The 23053-nt window shown below is 34.1% G+C and overlaps 1 protein-coding gene across 1 annotated transcript in view; it reads right to left on the bottom strand.

The window, feature by feature from the left end:
- Positions 1-23053, bottom strand: part of CCSER1 (coiled-coil serine rich protein 1) — a 677753-nt gene that overhangs the window by 501699 nt on the left and 153001 nt on the right. Inside the window, exon 3 of the mRNA XM_081304852.1 lies at positions 22078-22262. Coding sequence (XP_081160978.1) covers positions 22078-22262 — 185 coding nt within the window. The remainder of the gene's footprint in view (positions 1-22077; positions 22263-23053) is intronic.

The following is a 23053-nucleotide window of genomic DNA, read 5'->3' on the forward strand; positions in this document are numbered from 1 at the left end:
AATAGTGCAGCATTCTCTAAGGATTTTTTTTTAACAAATTTCTCTTTCATTGCACAGGAAATTCTCTATGAAAGAACAAAGGTGCCAAACCCCTTTACTTTTCACGTTTGAGGATAAACGTAGATCAATGTTTTAGAATAAATATATACAATTGGAGCTTCACAATCATGTATCAGAATAGATATTTAATATCAAGACAGATCTTTCCATCATTTGCAGTAATTCGAATTCTTATTGTGTGGTGAAAAGAGAAATTAATATGGAACTCAAGAGTTTTATGAAAAGACTGTTTTAGCCAGGTCACATTCCAGTGGCATAAAAACATTTGCAATGTTGGTAGGAAAAATGTAGTAGTAGATGGGTTTTAAACTGTCATTGAGGAGAAAGTTTAACATAAATATATTACTACAAATTGGTAAATCTTCATCTCAATTGTTCATTTTTTCTTTACTGGTTCAATACATATTCCATGTTTTTTGCAAATGGTCCTATTCTAGGTCTTGGGGGATATTTCATTCCATGCCCTAAAAGAACTTTTATTCCAGTACTGGATGAGTCGAACAACAAACAAGTGAACAATTATATAATATATAAAATGGTGAGAAGGGCTAACAAGAAAAACAAAGCAAGGTGACAAGGATGCACAGGGATAAAGGAAGTAGTTGATCTTCTTAAAAGAATGGTCTGGGAAGACCTAACAATGATAATGTAAACCTGAGCAGAAACCCCCCAAAATTAGGGAGAATGCATGCAGAAATCTGGAGGGAAGGTTTCTCCAGCAGCTGGAACTTCAAGTGCTAAGATACTGTAGACATGAAAATGGCTTGACCAAGGTGAAGGAAAATTAAGAAGGATGGAGTGGCTAGCAGAGTGATCAAGGGTTCAAATAACAAGGATAACACCAGAGGGAAAGAAAACAATGGGGTCTTTTAGGGGAGTGCAGGCCATTATAAGGCCTTCTGCATCCTCATTGGTGAATGGAAAGCCACAGGAAAGTATTAAAATAATTTAACTTAAAAATTAAAAGGATGACTTGATGAGTTCTGAAGGCCATGAACTAAGTGAGCAAGTGCAAAACAGAAGCAGGACAGCAACTGGAGGGTTACTGCAAGAACTAGTGAAGGAGCAAGGCTGGAGGCAGGGCAGTGGCAGACATGGGGAAGACAGGTCAGATTCTGCATATCTTATGACAAAAGGGAAAAAAAATAACCTGGGAATGAAGTGTGAGTTCTCAGAGATGGAACAAAAGCAAGGATGGATTCAAGTTTGAGGGCATGAGTAATATAAGCAAAGTCAGAAATTTAGTACTGTGGAGTTCGACTGAAAGAAAAGAACTCTTTTTTTCCCTGAAGGATGATATTAGAAACTACATAAATATATGAATAATTTATTATGAAAATTATAGCAGACATTTAAATCCAGAGAAGCCCAGGGGGGTACATGTTATTTATTCCTTTGACATTGCTTTTACAGAAGACCCTTTGCAGAAAGTAAGTTGTCTACCAGGAATATAAAGTCTACCAATTGAAACCACTAGACTGTTTTATTGTATTGCTTTAAGTGGTTTAGACCTGAACTTTCTTAAGAAATAAGTTGTTCCTGTGGAACAACTAAACAGCAAAGAACACAGATACAGCAGGACTGGCTTTTGTCATCATCACTGTTCACAGTAAAAACTTGATACTTTGGGCCAGGGTTGTAGCTTAGTGGTAGAGCACTTGTCTTGCATGTGTGAGGCACTGGGCTCAATTCTCAGCACTGCATATAAATAAATGAATAAAATAAAGGTCTATCAATAGCTAAAAAGAAAAAAAAAACAAAAGAAAACTTGATAATTTTATCTGAAGCAAACAGACAGTATTATTATTTAAATGATATTCTCTTAGTATTTATTGAATAAATGAAAATGTGGACCCAGAAAGTAGTCAATTAAATTAAGCTCAACAAACATTAATTACCTGAATATTATGATTAGGCACTGTACAAGGAGTAAAATGATCAGTAATACTCCCACTGTCCTTGTAGGATATTAGGAACAAATGCCTTCACTTTATTATATAGATGGCATACTTTGGGGGTTGGCTTCTTTTCTATGCAAGTGGTAACAAAATGAAACTGATAAAAATTCTTTGTTGTTTTTTGTTTAAACAAATCACAAATATAACTGCAGTTTGTTTTTTGTTTTTTTAGGTTTTTTTTAAAGAGTCAAAAAAAATAGAAAAAGAAACAGAAAGCAATTGAAAGTTATTTAAAAAAATAGTTATAATCTTTTAAAGGTTTTTGTTTGCATTCCTGATAATTTGGCTCCTTGTAAAGGATGTGAGCATAAATCAGGCCTCCAAAAGTCCAATATTTGACTTTGGCTGCATTATTATAAGAACTTGCATAAATGTATAATAACAAAGGGAGCTTAATACATCAGAGCAAGAGATTTAATGCTGAAAACTTTTCTAAAAAAGGGTATAGCAGCAGCCCTAATTAAAAATAAACATTTTAAAAAGCAAGAGTTATATATATTGTGAAAGAATCTAATCTGATCTTTTATTATGGAAATCAAAAAGTTCCCTTAAGTCTAAGGTATTCAAGTCATTAAATATGCATTACATATCCAATAAGCTCAAGGCCATTCTCACTGTGAGTATAGTGGTGATCTTGAAATGATATACCATTACTCTCCTCATCAAGTGTGTGTTCTAGGGGAAGAGAATGATACTAATCCAATAGTAACACTGATACATACATAATCATAAACTGCTATAAGTTGTTGTGGTGGCACACACCCCTACTCCCAGCAGCATGGGAGGTTTGATGGGAGGATCACAAGTTCAAAGCCAGCCTCAGCCTCTACAAGGTGCTGAGCAACTCAGTGAGACCCTGTCTCTAAATAAAATATGAGGGCTGGGGATGTGGCTCAAGCAGTAACGTGCTCGCCTAGCATGTGCGGGGTGCTGGGTTTGATCCTCAGCACCACATAGAATAAAATAAAGATGTTGTGTCCACCGAAAACTGAAAAATAAATATTAAGAAATTCTCTCTCTCTCTCTCTCTCTCTCTCTCTCTCTCTCTCTCTCTCTCTCTCTCTCTCAAAAAAAAAAAAGAAAAATAAAAAATAAAAAATAAATATGAAATAGGGCTGGGGATGTGGATCAGTGGTTGAGCGCCAGTGAGTTCAATACCCAGTACCCAATAAATAAATAAATAAACTGCTGTAAGTTACTGAAAAAAAGGGAAGAAAAGTTATATAAAAGTTCATAAGATAGTAAATACAAAGTAAGAAGACATAGCTAGCTGATGAAACTTAATAGATTATTTATTATAATGGACTATCATTAAAAGGGTATCCTATTTCAATAAATCTTAAAAGGTCTTATTATTTCAAACACCTGAAAAGTACTAAGTAATAGTTCATCAATTAAACTATATGTACAATACAAATAAATAATCAGTACTTTTCAAATTTCATGGTGTCATAAAGAAAAGACTTGACTATCTAAAAATGCTAATTCCAAATCAAGAGCATCCTGTGTTTCATTCCTTACAGAAATGACTAAGCATAAACTCTAGAGTCAGAGATCTTTAACGAAAGCCCATCCTTACACTTATTAGTTTTATGTCTTGGAGAAGTTTCCTAAAACTTTTGTGCTTCAGTTTCTATATCTGAAAAAATGTAAGCAATATTGCCAAATGTTAAATGAAATGAAACAACGAATGACACAGTGTGAACCATGAGTATTACAGAAGATCAAAACAGATGCTTAAACCATTAAAACTGAAATTCTCCTAAAAGGGCCTCACATGGAAATAGTGCTTTAATTAAATATTGAGGAAGTAGAAAGGGGCAATTGAAGTGAAAAGTATGAGACTGTGGTAGAGGAAGATAACAAGATGTGCTGAGCCCCAAAACTGAAAGTGCACATGTCATTTTTTAGAAAAGAAGGAGAAGAAAAAGAATCATGAGTAAAATATGAATATCAGCATCATCATTAATATCAGAATATGAAAAGTTCATTGATATGGTTCAGACCTGAAATTAAACCTAAATTTAAACAACTACCCATTTCTTTTTTTTCTTTTCTTTTTTTAAATTAATTTTTAAAAATTTATACATGACAGTGGAATGTATTACAATTCATATTACACATATAGAGCACAATTTTTCATATCTTTGGTTGTATACATAGTATATTCACACCAATTCATGTCTTCATACATGTACTTTGGACAATGATGTCCATCATTTCTAACCCCCTGTCCCTTCCCTTCTCCTCCCACCCTTCTGTCCTATCTAGAGTTCATCTATTCCTCCCATGCTCCCCCTCCCTACCCCACTATGAATCAGTCTCCTTATACCAGAGAAAACATTCGACATATGGTTTTTTGAGATTGGCTAAGTTCACTTAGTATTATCTTCTCTAACTCCATCCATTTACCTGCAAATGAGGCCTAATGTTATTCACAAAACAACACATTGCAACAGATTGAATGAAGAAACAGATATGAGATCCCACCACCTCAATCAAGCCAGAAAATAAACATATTTACAAAATGTAACACAATGCTACTATCCTCAATAATTTTCTGTTTGAAGAAAACAGATACATTGAAAAAATGTATTGTAGTTAAAAAATTGGTTTATTAATTTATTTGAAAATGACTTATTAATCAAATGTCTGTTTCAATTTCTAATATGATAAATAGCAATTGATAAAACCCACATAAAGTTCTTTTCTATCCTCAATAATTTTTAAGAAAGTCAAAAAATACTGAAAAAAAATAAAAACTGTATTATCTGTGTGTGGTGGTACATGCCTATAATCCCAGTGGTTTGGCATGCTGAGGTAGGAGGATCACAAGTTCAAAAAAAAAAAACCAGCCACAGCAACTTAGCCAGGGCCTAAACAACTCAGTGAGACACTGTCTCTAAATAAAAATACCAAATGGGCTTGGGATGTGGCTCAGTGGTTAATCACCCCTGGGTTTAATTCCTGGTACATAAAAAAAAAAAAACCTCACTATATTAGCATAATTATAATTAGTAATTAAAATCTATTCAATTTCCTCATTTGTAAAATGTAAGTAATAGAAGTGAAGGTGGATACTCCAATGACTAAAGTGTTACACAGCCCAGATCCCTACCTCCAGGAGTGAAACACACATTCCCCCAGCTGCTGTGTCTTGGCAACTGACAGCACTCCACTCAATCCCTCCCCAGACATCAGCTCTCAGCCCTCACTGCCTTTCCTGATGATCACAACCTCTTCCCAGCACCCTATATTCACTGGTCAATGTGGGCTTCCTTTTGCCCCGGCTGAGGACAAATACAAAGGACTATTCCAGTGTGAGAGATCACTATAGGATCAGCTGAAGCCCTGATCCCACCATAGAACAGTTCAATTATCTATCAGGGTTATTCTGCTTCCTGCATTCACCTTACAACCTGAGGCATAATCCACAGGAGGATGGGTACTGGTTCCTTGGAAGAGCCAGAAGACAGTTAAGCAGGACTTACAGATTTTGTTATAAGCAAATTTAGTCACAGAGACTGTGTATGTGTGTGTGAAGTCCAGATAAGAAATCTTAACATTGGAAGGAACTAAAGGACTACCACATTTTTCATGCAGTGGATTTGCAGGTAAGAAAGATTTCAAAATCTCCCAGGTGTTTAGTGTTTGTTTGAACAGCATAAACTTTCAGTTTAAAACTTTGAATAACCAGGAGAATGATTTTGTTGTCAAACTGAAAAAACAAACAAACAAACAAATAAACAAACAAAAAACATGACTCTTAATCTGGCTGCTAGCTTGGCTTTGGGAGGCCCACTGAGGCTCGGGCAGCTGGGTCTGAGGGCTGACTCTTGTCTGTTAGAGATGGTAACTGAAGCAGTGCTTTGAGATTCTGCAGGTAGGCTTCACTAGAAAGCACACTCTCACATACACAACAGGAATTGCCTTGAATGCTATTAGTTTGCATGAGAAATTCCTCAATTTTAACTTAATCTCCACTTAACCTTCACAACTACTATGTGAAATAGGCATTGAGTACATAGATTTTTCAATCTGCATAATTCTTAATTAGCACTGTTAAAATGTGTTGAATGGCAGCTACTAGTCCAGAGAAAAACTGAATTTCCTGGATGTAGAAGGCTTTAAGAGCTAATGACTGTCATCTTAACTCTAAACAACAATACATTCACACAGTACACAACAGACTAGTGTTGTTTCTTAGCCTGCAACAATCCCAAGAGATAAAGGTCAAAAGAACAGACTCCAACAACAAAATTTAAAACCCCATCTACGATTAACTAGAATAACTGCTTCAACAATCCTGAGGAAAGTTATTTATTAGTTATAAGTGAATATAGATAGTCATTTCTTAAAGATGTACTTCACAATAAAATCTGAAAGATAAAGCCCCAACCACCAGAATGGACGGAAAGGAAGTATTCAAGCCTATTTCCCAAAGAAAATTATAGTGCACTATTCATGAGTTCTGGGTATTAAACTTTTCATTCTAGTTTTAAATGCACAGTGGAAATTTGAGAATGAGTAAAACTATAACCTTTGAACATGTGCCTGGAGATATAAAAAATCAAAAATAAAGCTTTCTTCAAGGTTTTATATGAAAATATAAAAAGAAACAAAAACAAGAAGGGGGGGTTTCATCTCAGATCCCTGAAAATCCAAGAGAGTAATTATTTTTTAAATACAATCTTTCTGATTCCAAGTTCTATTTTCTTTCTGCTTCATCTCATCTTCTGAGTCAAGTATTCCAGGTCTTGTACTTTGTTATGTATATCAAAACACCCTCTAAATTCACTCATTTTACAAATGTGCATTTTTAGATATTGGACTTATATTAGCAAGCTGCATACCCATCATCTCATCTTCAGACATCACTACTTTCCTGACACTCTGAGCAGAAGTAAACCCTTCAGTTCAGCATCACTACTTTAATGACATAAAGCTAGGTTAGTTGTCCTCAATGTCAGGGACCAGACTAATGTAATTCTTTTGCATATTAAAAAGGACAATGAGAAATTTACTAAGTGTTTTGAAGTCTTTCACATGGTGGGTTCCTGCTTAAAATAAATAGTTTCAAATTAAGTCACAGAAAGGCAGAGATGAAAACTGGTTCAGATTCAATAATATTATATTAATGAAAGAAGAGAGTTAAGTTGTTCACAAATACTGTTATTCATTTTATACTTTCTTATAATGTCATGTGCAGAATCCAAGGTTTGGAATCTGAAATAGTGTTCCCTGTATCAGTTATTAATTAGGAGAAATAATTAATCAAATCTATACCACCAAAGTAAATAAATCAACTGTATCTCCTTGGTTCTTTGACTCAACATGTAATTCCAAGTAAATAACCCAGTCAGGAGTCAAAATAACCATCCTGTGGAAATTTCATAATTTCTTGGAAGGAAATAAGTGACTTTCTAAACTTAAAGAAATTCCCAGATTTAGTGTCCAGAAAAGATAATTATCACTCCCTCCTTAGTGTGCATATAGATGACTTGTAATTAAATATTTAAGATTATTTCCCAAAAAAAGAGTAACTAATTGAGTAGAAATGGTGAAGATTCTTAACATTGAAAAAATCTTTAAGTTCATAACCTCTTTTATTTATTTAGAGCAAAAAAATAATAAAAATATTTTTAAATATTTATAAATATATTTTAAAACGTTTTTAAATATATGAAGGACTAGAATTGAATGTCACAGAAGAGAACAAGGTATAGGGAAAAGGTTTCAGGAGAAGGAGAATTTTAATGACCACATCTATTTAAATAAAATATATACACATAGATCTTTAGTGAAAATTTTACTTCTTAGGAAAGAGTTATAAACAGGAAATAATATTTTTCACAGGAAAAAATGACCCCATAATCCATGACAAAATAAATTCCCAATCATATTAGCTATCCAATTACTTTTTATCTGACTATAAACAAGTTTATGTAATAATTTTAGCTTTGATTAGGGTTAATAAAAGGAAAGGGAAAATGTTATCAAATGTTTAATCATGAAACTTAACAGTTAAAATTCATAGAGGGCTTATGTTTTTAGGTAAAAGGAAAAAACCACAAGATCTCTTGATAAAAAATACTTGACAAGATTGTAATGACTTACAAGCTTGTCCTTCTCAGATATACTTGTTTGTATTTCTAATTTCTAACCCATCCATCATTAAGTAATTAGTGTGATATCTTTAGGTTCACAACCAGAAACATGAAAACAGTTTAGGAATAAAGTGTGGGACTGTCTATCAGTAAAAAAGTATGCATGATAGTTAATTTGTCTTTATTAGTTATGACCTATATTGATTAGAAGATAATATTGCAATCAATTCATCTTGATTACATCTTATCCCTTAATGTCCACCACCTTTTTTTTTTTTTAGTCATGCACTTTGAAGAAGGTGTTTGATTGAAGAATGAGTACATAGGAAAAGCAAACAAAAACAGGAAGACCCACTGCTATTTATAATGCAACTAGAGTGTCAATCTCTATCCATGTACTTACAATCACTATTGCCTACAAACAGGATTTCCTGTTTCTATAAATATTTTACATATCTTGTGACACTTCCTACACTATACTAAGTGCAAACTTATGTGAACATTGTACAGGTGACAGTTTGGCTTGGCTAGAAAATGTGTTGTTCATAAAGTAGACTATGTGACTTCACTCACTAATAAACTATGGTATTTTACAACTGAACTTGTAACATAAGAAAAGTACACAATTGTTGAGCAAAATAAAAGCAACCAAAATGAAAATAACTCAGTATTTTCCTTATTTTAGAAATACCTTTATTGCTGTTCTCCATAAGAGATTTAATTGATAATTATTTAGTAAGTATTAATTAGGAGAAAGCTTTTAAATATATAATTTCACAATTTGGGGAAACAAGCAATAGTAAAAAAAAAAAAAGTGAGAGAATAGTTTTAATTTAGGAGCAAAGAAATCCAACCAAATTGAAACTTAAAGAGTTTATCTCAAATGTCAATGAAAAAGTAGTATGCTATTTTGAATTCACAAAATAATAAAAATAGTACTATTTTTCATTTGAGGTGTTTATTACTGAAACCTTTAGGCACCTGATAAATTTATTTAACCCATTTAAAATAAAAAGAATAGTAATTCAGAAAGGGCATACCTTTAATGCCATCATCCTGCTTAAAATCATCAGTGGCTCCTGACTTCCTACCAAAATTCTTATATAATATAGTACTCCCTATTTAGCTCTTCCCTATCTCTCTTATCTCTACTGCAACATCTCACTTCTACTCTTATCCTCCTACCTTACTAGAATGCTTTATGCACTAATAAAAAATACTGATGTTCTATTGGTTTTTGTTAAGTTCACTATGGTGTAATGGTTAAGAACACAAAATTCAGAAACAAGGTCATACTGAAAGATTGTTAAGACCCTAAGTGAGGGTCTCACTTTTGATTTCACTACCTGCTAATTGAAAGCTCAGACTTGGTGAAGTTCCATCTGAATGTATAAGTTTGTGTCCAAAAGAGATACAAATATTTGTTGTCTGGTTTAAACACACACACACACACACACACACACACACAAAAAAAACTTAATGGTGACACTTTCTAGCCATGTAAGATATTAATTAGTTTTATAGTAAAACTAATAATCTTAATTAATAATTGTTTTATTAAACTTCCTATAAATAACTAGTTTCTGAAATACTCCTTGAATAACCTCTCATTTTTATTGATTATCCATCAATCAACTAGAGACATCTTTGGTGTGTATATAAAAGTCATATTTTCAATGTTAAAAATTAGACCTTTATAGCAATTAGTCTGATTGAAGATACTACCTAGCATGTGAAAACTTTTGTCAATACTCAGGAAGAATTTAACACTTTTGAATTTGTGCCACTATTCTATCTTGCTAAGAACGACTGAAAGCACATACACTGCTTATCTGTCTTCCCTTATAGATCTGTGACCCATTTAGCCCAGACCCTGTGAACATTATCACTGAATTTCCTTCCAGGGCTCAACACAAAACACTACTTTTTTTTTTTAAAGAGAGAGAGAGAGAGAGAGAGAGAGAGAGAGAGAGAGAGAGAGAGAGAGAGAGAGAGAACTTTAATATTTATTTTTTAGTTTTTGGCAGACACAGCATCTTTGTTTGTATGTGGTGCTGAGGATCGAACCCAGGCCGCACGCATGCCAGGCAAGCGTGCTACCACTTGAGCCACATCCCCAGCCCCCCAAACACTACTTATACATTGCAAAATGTTAACTGAATTAAGTGAAAGGAATAGTATACATATTTACTTAAAATTAAGTAACTGTTTGCTTCTTATTTATTCATTGTAATAGGGTAACTAAACTCAAAATGTAAGATGTATTTCAATATAGGATTTAACAGCAAATCATTCAGTCAATGAGTTCCCCTTGAAATCCTGGGAAATGAGCTGCTGATATGAAAATCATTATGCCAACGTAGAGCTTAAAAAATGTATGAAGTAAAACATATCCAGTTCCAGAGCTGGAAGCTGTGCATGACACAGTATTTACTAAAAGATGGTTTTCTTCAGCCTAACAGCACCAACTATCACCCAGCTTTAGTCTATTAAAGACTAGACATTTGTTGGTTGATGTCTTACAGAAATCCCAGAATCACTTTGAAGAGGTTCCCACATATCAAATCTGGACTAATTTGAGCATCAAGATAAATAAGGATGGTAATGGATTCTGATCCTTTGAATAAAAGAGAAACTCATGATTATGTTCTGAAAGAGGATATTTACATAGCTTCAAAGTATTTCTCCAGAGATTTACCTATTATTTGGTTAGAGAAAAAATAATAACTTTACAATGGTGAAGCTTAGCAAACATTTTTACCAAGTAATCAATAGAAATGAGACAAGAGGACCTCATGCACCTCCTGATGCAATAACATGAGCACTCAGCAGCCGGAGTGAAGAGACCTCTTCTTGTTGACCAGTCCCTCCCCACCCACTCCAGCAGCAGCAGAGACTTGGGATGGGCACCTAGCTAGCACTGGCTTCAACTGAGAATACATATTAAGTGATGTTATTAAATCCACTTAATAAAATCATGTTTTTATTTTGTCTTCAATTTGAGATACTGCTTTATCCTAAGCAATTCTATTGTTAATTTATTGTGCAATTTGCCTTCAGTATGAAAAAAATATTTTCGGGGATGCTTTTATGCATTGCTTTAATAAGATTGACTTGCTTATCAAACCAGAAGAATTTGCTATTTTATGGTAAAAGTATTCATACTTTTTGAAAGAACACAGACATTTTTAGCAAACCCATAACACCAAAATTGAAAAAAACATTTTTTTGTTGTTGTTTATAAGAACAAAAACCAATTTCTGTAGAAATCATTTGTACGGGTCATTTATTCTGATTTCCTAAAATTTAACTAAAGATCTATTTGTCAAAAGGAAAGAATCATGAAAAGCTCAAGATGCTACCATCTTTCATGTTCAACTCCACTACACTGAATAAAAAAAAAAAAAATGCAAAGCAAAACTATATACTGACAACAGTGGCTATCTTTGAATTTCTTTAGTTAACAGACTCACAGGCTTCCTGCAGCGTAACAGTAAATTCCCTTCAAGAAATCACAGTATCACTTCATAAAACTTAATGGTGGCCCAACTCCCTTTTGTTATGCAGGACTTCCTAGAGAGATAAACGCTATTGGTGAAGATCACGCATTAATAGCTCCTTTCTCTTTCTCTAAATGTAAGCTCAGCATTGATGCTGTGGTTCTTTTTTTCTCAGCTATAGCAACTTCCAATGGACTGCTGGGTCAAGTTAAAGCTTTAGGATCAGAGTCCTCTGGCACCCACTTGGCTCAGTGATACTTTCTATCTACTTTTATTATTATTATTATTAAAAAATAATAGAGAGAGAGAGAGAGAGAGAGAGAAATCACTGTGATTCATGAACCATAGCTAGGTGGCTGATCTTCTTTTCATTTAAAATCACTATTTGTATTAATGTGCCCACATTTCTTTGGAACATAAACCTACAGAAGGCAGCAGCCTGCTGAGACATACTGTCTCATCTCAACCAGTGCCTAATACATGACATGAATTATCTGACAGGTGGTTACCCTCAAGTTCAAATTTCAGAAAATTTAAACATCCAAGCTGAATACCCTACTGGTAGAGGTATTCTTGTGAGAGAATGAAGAGAGAAGTAAGAAAAGCAAGCACAAAAGCTCTGTGAAAAGTTTTTCTCACAAATATTTACAGATTTGAAATCAACACAGAACACACCAGTACTGATAAATACACTACTTTAAAAATTTATTTTTAAAGGAAAATACATTAATCTACAATTATTTTCTTAAACATTCCTTTTTATCATTGAAACCACTACTTATAAATATATAAGTATTATCTTAATATTTAACAGAAAATAATTTAAATTAGTAATTTATAGTTAATGTGTAATAAATTATATAAGTGCACATGTAAATAGCTAACAATAGTAGTATTATGTAATCAATTATATAAGTGCACAAATAGCTAAACTTGCTTTTTATTTTAAAAAATGTAAATCATGTTTCTTTGTGAATAGTCTAAACACCTTAAGGACTTTTTTTCTGATTTAAAAATCAGGAAACAACTGGGTTGAGTTGGGTAAGCCTTCTAATTAAAGTGTAATATACATAATATTCAAATTTCAAGTGTACTATTCCATTATTTTTTCTAAGTGATATAAATTAATCTTGAAAAACAAAATGAGAAATCAAATAGTGGATTACCCTTAAAAAGCAATAATATATAAACAAGTTGAATTTTTCAGAACATTTCTGTCAGGGCTCACAGGAGCGAACTTGTTGTCATGAAAAGATATATGCAAAGTGAGAATTTGGCTTTTGAAAAACTTTTCTTTCTAAATGACTAGTCTAAAAAGTAATTTTTTTCAATGTTTCTCATTTTGACTCAGGTTATTGATTAAAAGCCAACCATTGTATTATTTTGTCTTTTACTTTTAAATTTATAAAGCCTTTCCACATAAAATATATTATTTTATTCTTCCAACCACTCTATAGCGTAAGCAATATTATTAAGCGAAAGAAATGAGGTTAGAATTTCATGTCCTTTCTTAAATAACCTGCTTCTTTCATACCATACTTGCTTAAAATAAACTGAAAACATGTTAACTAACAAATGAGAATTCCTATTTTGCAAATTTTTCTATTTTGATCATGTTTTTTGGTGTGTGTGTTTAGAAAAGTGTGCCTCTGACGTTTTGAGCAATGTGATTTTATTCCAGAATAGTTTCACAAAAAATAAAATAAAATAAAAATAAAAATTCTAGTAACATATTAAAGATTAGAGGGTAGCCACAAAGGAATTTAACAAAATATGAAAATATTATAAAGTGTAAGACTTCATTATTTCATTACATTCTAATCAAGTTTTTACATTTTTTATATTGTTAGAAACAAGAAAGTTATTTTATAGCTCCACTTTTCTCCCCTCCCCAACACACTGCACACAAGTCTCCTCTTGGAACAGAGCCAGCCTGAGGCACAATCCCTGGGAGATTAAAAGAAACAAAGAAGAAATAGCAGTTCAGAGGTCATGGTGTTAGACACAGGTTGGTAGTGTGTGTTGTAGTAGCCAAGTTTCCTGTAATATAAAATACATGCTGCTTGCATAAGGCCCACAACGTGCACCAGTACCTGTACTATGCTCAATAAAGGTGCTGTCAATTTGTTTAAAAAAAAATGTATAATTTTGGGTTATGGCAGTGAAAGTAGAATTTACTTTCTATTATAGCACTGTATTAACACTGATTTCAACATGGTGGTCCTATTTTAAGCAGTATAATTGCTGTGTCTGCAGTGTGAATTTAGGCCCAAAATGGGGATTGAGAATGATGAAAGTATCATAGAAGGAGGCTAAAACATGTATGTATACAAAAATTAAAATAGTAATAAAAATGAAATGGGGGGAGAGATACACCATGAACTCTTGGACAAAAGTAACTTTACTACATATTTCTCTGCATCTATTACAAAGACAGATGCCCTCAGGGTTTCTCCATATGCCAATACATTTTTTATTAACACTCATTCCATTTCCAAAAATCTAAATATATCGCAATTCTTCCTCTTTGATTTTCTCATATTTCTGATATAACAGATTTTCAGCCTTTTAATCTGGAATCCTCATAGAACCTCTTCTAGGTCTTAAGTTTTCAGATTGGATAAGTAAATGAAAAGGCAAGAGTCAAGGACAAAACACCAAGGAATAACTGTGCTTTAAGTGCGGGTGTGACAAAGAAGCAGCCTGCAAATGGGTCTGGAAAGAGAAAAGAAAGAGAATAACCACAATCAGAGCAGAATGAGCATGGTAAACAGGAGAGAATCAGGGTACAAACAGAGCCCTCAACAGTAGGAGATGATGAAGAGAAATCAAGAAAAGATGAGACTGAATGAAAGGCCTTGAAAACCGGAAAGTCACTGCTGCCTGGGTTCTCAACTAGACAACTTTTGTCCACTGCAGTGTAGCTGGCAAAGCATGGAGACATTTTTGGTAGTTACACATGGAGGCCTTAGTAGCATTTAGTGGGTAGGAGCTAGGGATGCTAGTAAACATTCCAAGAGTGCACAGGGCAGCTCCTCTAACAAGGAATTACTAACACCAGGTCGGTAATGCTGACATTGAGAACCTATGGAGGAGCTAAATTATGTGAAGGTGAGAAGCAAGGGCAGGTGTCAGGAAGGGCTGCTTGCCTCATAGGGAGAAAGAAGGATCAGGATGGAAAATTCAGGCACAGACAGAATATAGAAAGAGTGATTTGACTGTGTTCTCCTCAAGGATGGAAATATTGGCAATGTCACCAACTGACAGCAATGAGGAGATGGAGGAGAAACCAAAGGAAAACAGAAAAAACACTGTTGGAGTACCGCTCCAATGTAGGTGAGTTACAATCCAGATGACAGGTGGAAATATCTGCTTTAAGAGAATGAAGGGACAAATATTTCTTTTAAAATCATAGAAAATAAAGGACTTATGAGTAAAAATGTGAAATTGGGGGGGTAGTGGAGGACTGCAAGAACTGGACAGTCCATTTGAAGTGTGTTCAAAGTTCATACTCACTGCCCAAGTTAAGCTGATCTATATTCCCTTTTCCCTGTTATAGGGGAAATGGTGCATGTTTCCTGGACAGAAAGAAAGCAGGTGAGCTGGTGTGACCTCGTAATATTCTAATGAAAGTCTTCTCAGAAATATACAGCTGACACACTAAATTGTTTTTATGAGGACATTTTATTTATGAACTGCTTTCTGTAGAATATATCTAACTAACTAGGATTACTACAAATGGGACTTAATTAAACTTAAAAGTTTTTTCTCAGAAAAAGAAACAATAAGAGAGGTAAATAGGGAGCCTACATCCTGGGAACAAATTTTTACTCCTCACACTTCAGATAGAGCCCTAATATCCAGAGTATACAAAGAACTCAAAAAATTAGACAATAAGATAACAAATAACCCAATCAACAAATGGGCCAAGGACCTGAACAGACACTTCTCAGAGGAGGATATACAATCAATCAACAAGTACATGAAAAAATGCTCTCCATCTCTAGCAGTCAGAGAAATGCAAATCAAAACCACCCTAAGATACCATCTCACTCCAGTAAGATTGGCAGCCACTATGAAGTCAAACAACAACAAATGCGAGGATGTGGAGAAAAGGGTACACTTGTACATTGCTGGTGGGACTGCAAATTGGTGCGGCCAATTTGGAAAACAGTTTGGAGATTCCTGGGAAAGCTGGGAATGGAACCACCATTTGACCCTGCTATTGCCCTTCTTGGACTATTCCCTGAAGACCTTAAAAGAGCATGCTACAGGGATACTGCCACATCGATGTTCATAGCAGCACAATTCACAATAGCTAGACTGTGGAACCAACCCAGATGCCCTTCAATAGATGAATGGATAAAAAAATGTGGCATCTATACACAATGGAGTACTATGCAGCAATAAAAAATGACAAAATCATAGAATTTGCAGGGAAATGGATGGCACTAGAGCAGATTATGCTTAGTGAAGCTAGCCAATCCCTAAAAAACAAATACCAAATGTCTTCTTTGATATAATGAGAGCAACTATGAACAGAGCAGGGAGGAAGAGTAGGAAGAAAAGATTAACATTAAACAGAGACATGAGATGGGAGGGAAAGGGAGAGAAAAGGGAAATTGCATGGAAATGAAGGGAGACCCTCATTGTTATACAAAATTACATATAAGAGGTTGTGAGGGGAATGGGAAAATAAACAAGGAGAGAAATGAATTACAGTAGATGGGGTAGAAAGAGAAGATGGGAGGGGAGGGGAGGGGGGATAGTAGGGGATAGGAAAGATAGCAGAATACAACAATTACTAATAGGGTATTATGTAAAATTGTGGATGTGTAACCGACGTGATTCTGCAATCTGCATTTGGGGTAAAATTGGGGGTTCATAACCCACTTCAATCTGATGTATGAAATATGATATGTCAAGAGCTTTGTAATGTTGTGAATAACCAATAAAAAAAAAGAAAATATATACAGAATGTAGAAATGTATAGGATATGACTCCATGGAAAATGCCTATTATGCTGTATACCGCAGTGCAAGATCCAGATGGTTCATATCAAGACAGTTTCTTCTGATGTCTTGAAGAGGGGATTGTGCACATATATCGCCCAACACCATGGTCCAGAGCAGTAATAATGACGATTCTGCAGTTATAGTTATTTAAATCGAAGTTAAACTCACTTAAAAGGAACTGAATTCAATCTATGAACAAGATGTTTATACCTTTATGCATCAAACATACAAATCGTGACACTTTCTAAATGAAAATATATCACTCCCTAATCAGCAAATTTACTTTTAATTCATTCATATTTATTAGAAACTTATTTCTACATCAAATACAATATTAATACCTGATAGGAATGCCAAAATATACATTTCTTTCACTTACATGACTGAAGTCTAATTGCCAAAATGAAGCACATTCAAATAACTACATGCTGGTTATTCTATGTGTGATAACCTCAAAGAACATTGTGAGGAAAATGCCATCAGTAACTAAATCAATAAAGCCATTGTGGATTAGGGCTATTAACCTAAAATTAATATGCCAGTTATCAACAAATGTAATTTCCCACTTAAGGAGTGATACTTGTGATTTCCCTTCTTCATATTTATAAGGATTGAGGAGGAGGATTTGTATAACTCCATTTCCCTAAAAATATTACTGACTTCCTTTGCTCATTAAACATGTCTGACATGTGCAATTACATTGTCTTTAATCCCACTGATAATGAGTTACACCAAAAGCTACAATTATTATTTTAACACCCCAACATCCATTAGCATTATTACTTATTGCAAATTCTCATTAAGGACTTAAGGATTCAGGGGAGACATATCTTGAGTCAGGTATAATCATCATCTTTATTTTGCTCTTAATGAACAACTTTCATCCCACAGAATGGAAATGTGATGGTGCATATCCCAAATGAGGCCATTGGAATTCTTTTGCCAGGCAGGTTGTAGAGATGGAGTCTTTTTCAACTGCTATTTGGAATACTAATATTGAGATTCATTCTGTGTCTTTCTCTTTACTGTATCAAAATGGTTAAATTTGTTGTATTGACAAGATCATGGTCAACATTATTTTCTCCTTATCTCAGGACTCTGAAACCCTCAAGTGACTCTTCTTTGTATCATCAGAATAAGTTCTCAATCAGTATTTATTAAAGAAACTCTGAATTCATGAATGAACTGATAATAATGAACAAAGGATAAGCTAATAGGTGAAAAAAAAAACCACAGGGCCCAGAAAAAAAGCATATGCATAATAAATTGCTTGAGTCTCCTAAATAGTGCTTGATTAATTAGTCTTAGATTGTTTGACTATTAACAGTGATTATCTAGAGTTCAACATACCAAAGCATTAAAATATTCATGAGAAAATAAATATATGTATGTTACTACTTTTTCTTGTTTTAAGATCAAACATAAATCTGGTCCTCACTTCCACCAAGGCATTCCTAAGACTGATGCCATTCACAGTTTCTACACAAAGGCAGCAGGATGCCCAACTGCAAATGAGAGGAAATTATGCTGCGTCAGAGCAAAACTGGCCATCAATGACTGCTGTCAGGATCACTTAGCACAACAGTTCAGAGCAACACTATGAATGCATTTGCTGAGTGAACTAAAGATAATCAACTTTCCAAACCAAATTTGTAATGTAATAAAATACTTCCAAATACACTAAGACTCCTTGAGTCAAATAAAAATGTAAATTTAGTCCATTTAAAGTATACATCTCAAGGACATTAAGAAGGGAAGAGAGCACATCCCAAAGAACAAAACTCATCCTTATACATTAATCCTTCAGTTTCAGATGTGATTTCATCTTTTTCAACAACAAATGACCAACCCAGTGTGAGGCATTCAATGACTGGACAACAGGTAAGGAAGAGTCCTGCAGGAAATATCACTTAATTAAAAAATGGAGATACAAAAAATATTTGAAATGATAGTCATTGGTGCTCACCAAACACAAATCAAGTCTATATCTTCCAGACACAAGGAGAGATTGCATGGCCTCTTTTGTGTCTAATTTGGGACACCTGATGAGATCTGACCAATGAGTTGTGAGCAGAAATGAAGTGACTCTCATAGGTCAGAGCATTTTATTATCAGGACCTCCAGAGTCTCTTTTTATATTTTACCATGGTAAAAGGCAAGGTTAACAATAGTAGCTGCTTTGACAGCTACTCTGAAAACAGAGCAAAGAGACACAATAGAACCCCCTGGCACCTTTCACCATGAACACATAACTTGAGTGAGAAATAAATGCATATTATAAAGTCACTAAGACTTGAAGCTTATTTTTTATCATTTAACCAAGTTTATCACAATCCAGGCACTTTCCTGCCTTGAATGTCAGTTCCTTTGTATTGCTCATTATTTATGAATTGACCCTCACATTATTATTTATTTTTTTAAAATCAGGACAGGGTGATCCTGCAAATATCCAGAGTGAGAATTCACTGTGTAATGCAATTGGTAAAACCATAACAAAACCTTATGCTTATTCATTTATAAATCAGAGTTCAAAGGGAAAGCTTGTAAAAAAGAAAGAAAGAGAGAGAGAGAGAGAGAGAGAGAGAGAGAGAGAGAGAGAGAGAGAAAATAAAAGAAAAGAAGAAGACCCTATTTCTAGAAAAGCTCTTTGAGCTTTTTTTAGACAATCTTATGGAAAGTATCGAGAAAGTTTCTCCTTAGAGAAAAATAAAGAAAAGTCTCTATAGTGGTTTCCTTGAAAAAAAATAAATAAATGTGAATTTCTATTAAATAGTTTTAGATATATTTTCCCTATAAAAAAATTAAGCAAATTCCATCTGTTTCTGGGCCACTGACATTCTATAAATTAATACAATGTGCCCTTTCTCTTCTAGATTGCAATATCCCACAAGTGTACAAAAACAGTAGAATTTTCATGTATCTAAACCATTAGAGTGTATCTTCTGCCATGCAGGAACACCTTGGTATCTTAACAGACCCATATTTGACATCCCATGAACTGTACAAAGGACTGGAGTTCCACCTTGGTATGCATATCCACTTTTGATGTTATATCTTTCAGTAGAGACACTGATGCACTCATCACTATATCAAAAATACTAGTATATTTCAAGTTCAAAATAAGTATTAATTTTTCAGGGTTTTTTCTATCTGTTATAGAGGGTTAGAGTATAGACTGACACCAAGCATAGGTTGCCTTAAACATGTTAATTTATTTTCTTTTTTGGGGGGAGGGTGCTGCTGGGAAATAAACATGTTAATTTAATGTTCTGTTAATTCAACAGAATTAACAGAACAAAACTGAAAAGTGCTTCAAACTAATTTTAAAGCTAATACATTCTCCCCAAAGCCTGTAGGTTTTAAACTTAAAAAGCCAGGATCCAAATCCATATCCGACCTCTGGCATTTACTATCTATATGATTTTGGGAAAGTTATTTATCTTCATAGTGTCTTATCTTTCCACTTTTGCAAAACTTGATTAAAACAGTATGACTTAGTCCATAGTATTTCTATGAGGACTGAATGTTCAAAGCATTAAGTGTCCCTTGACACTAATAAACATTAAAAACACCTGTTATTATTTCTTTAAAAGGAAATAATAACTAAACCACAGATTTATTCTCAAGTATGTACAGTTGCTTGAGCTATTTTGGAAGAGGAATATAGAAAATGTGTCACTTTTCACATATAAAGCTATGATTTCCTACATACTTGTCACTTGTTTAACACAGATTTAGAATTACCTAAAGCATCCTAGCATTTCTCCTTGCATTGCTAAAATAATATATTTTGTACATTATAAATTAACTATTGAATAATAAAGGAACTTATGAATGAAATGTATATGGAAAAATACAAAGGGAACCAGTGAAATCATAAAGTATTTTAAGGTTCAAAAGTGTCAGTATTTATTTCAATTAGTACAAACCATAAACTGAGAGAACAGGTTCAATACCTTCACCAGGTTTCTAGTCAACCACATGGCAATGGTGTAATACTGCCATCTAGTGGAATTATTGTAACTCTGCAGGAACACTTTTTGAAAAATTTAAGCAAGGGTTCGAACAAAAAAACAAAATCACTTTCTATGTTTTTTGACATTTTCAGTTGTAAATCTCGGAAGTGGAATTGAGAAGTGTGATTTTGTGCTTTTACAAAGGCAATTATTTAAATCACATGGTGTAAGAAAAACATCTGATATATTAGAATACATAAAAGTTTCAACTTTGAGCAAGAGGAGTTTATACTGTACATAACAATATAAATACTTCTATATAAAGAAATAATGTAAATTATCTGAAGAAAAAAATGTTTAATAATTCCAAATTACCTCTAACTTCTTGGGTTTCATCAAATGAAAATCTTTTAAAAACATATTCTCATACCTTAAAAAAATCAACTACAACAATAAGGATATAACACTTTTAATGTACAAAAGAAAAAAAATTTACTATCTTTACATATGTTCAAATGTAAACCCATTACAATTTTTTCGTACAATGTAACCAGAAAGCCCAGTATCCTTGGCTGTTCATTAGTTCCTTGTTTGACCAATATTAAGAAATAGTGAAGCCCAAATAATAGCTATAACTTCCAATTTCAAGCACAATGGTTTTGCTAAAACTCAAGGTAATTGTACTAACTGAAGGCTTCTGCATAATACAATTATCATGTATAACTGACCTAGAATTTTCATTTGAAACTATATTATCTAAGGTATAAGAGATATTATAAGTGATTTATTTATTAGCATTTTTCAACAAACATCTATGGATGGGTAGGTCGGGGTAAGCAGGTAGGTAGGTAGGTAAATAATTTTAAAGAAATGCTGTTAAACAACAGGAGTAAAATTCACTGCTGAAAAAGGACACATTTGCAAGAAAACAAGCGAAACGAATTCCAAAAGGCAGGCTCTCTATAGCTTGGACCAGGAATCTGGTGTCTCAGTTATCTGCAGTGTGTTCGAACTTCAGATAGGCATGTTGGATTGGCCCCCACAGTTGGCACCCCATGTAATGTACCCTGGCTACACTACAGGAGCGATGACTAAATGGCTTAAAGGTGGTATGAGTGCAAGTGTGTTTTATGAAACTACATTTTATAGCGGGAAATGAGGCTATCCTCACAATCCGTGTTTTTTTACCTTGTGTATCCTTGGGTCTTGTTCTAAAATGAAGAATTGCAAACTTCCCATGGAGGCACAGAAGACAAGAACTCAAGGGAATCTGTCATGGTATGCATCTATCTGTTCTGCCCCGTAGGAATCTCAAGTGAGAAATGACTCTGATTTGTGACATCAATTATAGAGATCAACTTTCCCTTCAAATAATATATATCTACCCTTCAGCCAGTGTATTTCTTTTGCAAGAAGCAAAAACCTGAAGACAGATATATAAAGCAGTATTTTATTATTTGCATCCATGTGTATATACTTACCATACTGTTCATTTTTGAGGATGAGGAACTCGTTCTTTGCTTTCTTAAGCTATTTACTTCTTCTACATTTCCGTCTTTTGGTTTCAAAATCATTCTGCTACTCCCTGCAGTTCCTTCTGATGAGGACCGGAGTCGCCTCTCTATAAACCTTCCTTCCCGATACGGACTGAGGCTACTGGCAAGAACTAGTGAAAGAAAAATAATTAATATGAATATATTAATATGAATATATAAACTGAGTTTTTATAGATGTTCCCTTGGAAATTAGCATAACACTCCCTAAAATTATCTTGCGTACTCGCACCTGCCTCTCTGCATCCCCAACACAAAACCTGCTTTCACATGGTGGCCAGAACCATGTTGCTTAACACAGGAAGCTCCACCATCATCATCCCTCCAGTCATAAAGCTTTCCAAAGGGCCTGCCTGGTTCCTTGAGCCATGACCCATCTCATCATCCTCACACCAGGGCCTGTCCTGTTGAGATGCTCGGTCTCAAATCCCCCCACCCTGTACCCTTCATTCTGCTATGCCACATGAGCTTCTGGAGGTTTCTGGAACATCTAAGGCTCCAGACCCACATCCTTAGACCTGTGATCTTCACATAAATATATTTCTTGCAAATATCTTCATGGCTTGCTCTAACTTCATTCAAATCTTTGTAATATCTTACCTTAGGTGCCACCCTTCTCGTCATGTTGAAAAAGGCAAACCTCTACCCCACTTCCCAATCCCAGTCCTTTATTCTGCTTTAAAACTTGTACTCAGCCATTATTAACATATGACATTTATTTATATGCACTTTCATTGTCTGAGTATCCACAGTAAAAAATAAGCTTCACGAAGGTGAGACTTCTGCCTGTTGTATTGCTAGTGCTAAAAACAATTTAACTTAACAAGACTCCTAAAGAGCAAGAAACAAAATCAAGAATTAATAAATGGGATATACTCACAATAAAAAGCTGCTTCTCGGCTAA

Source organism: Spermophilus citellus (assembly GCF_964194105.1).
Source record: "Spermophilus citellus genome assembly, chromosome: 8".
Lineage (NCBI taxonomy): Eukaryota > Metazoa > Chordata > Mammalia > Rodentia > Sciuridae > Spermophilus > Spermophilus citellus.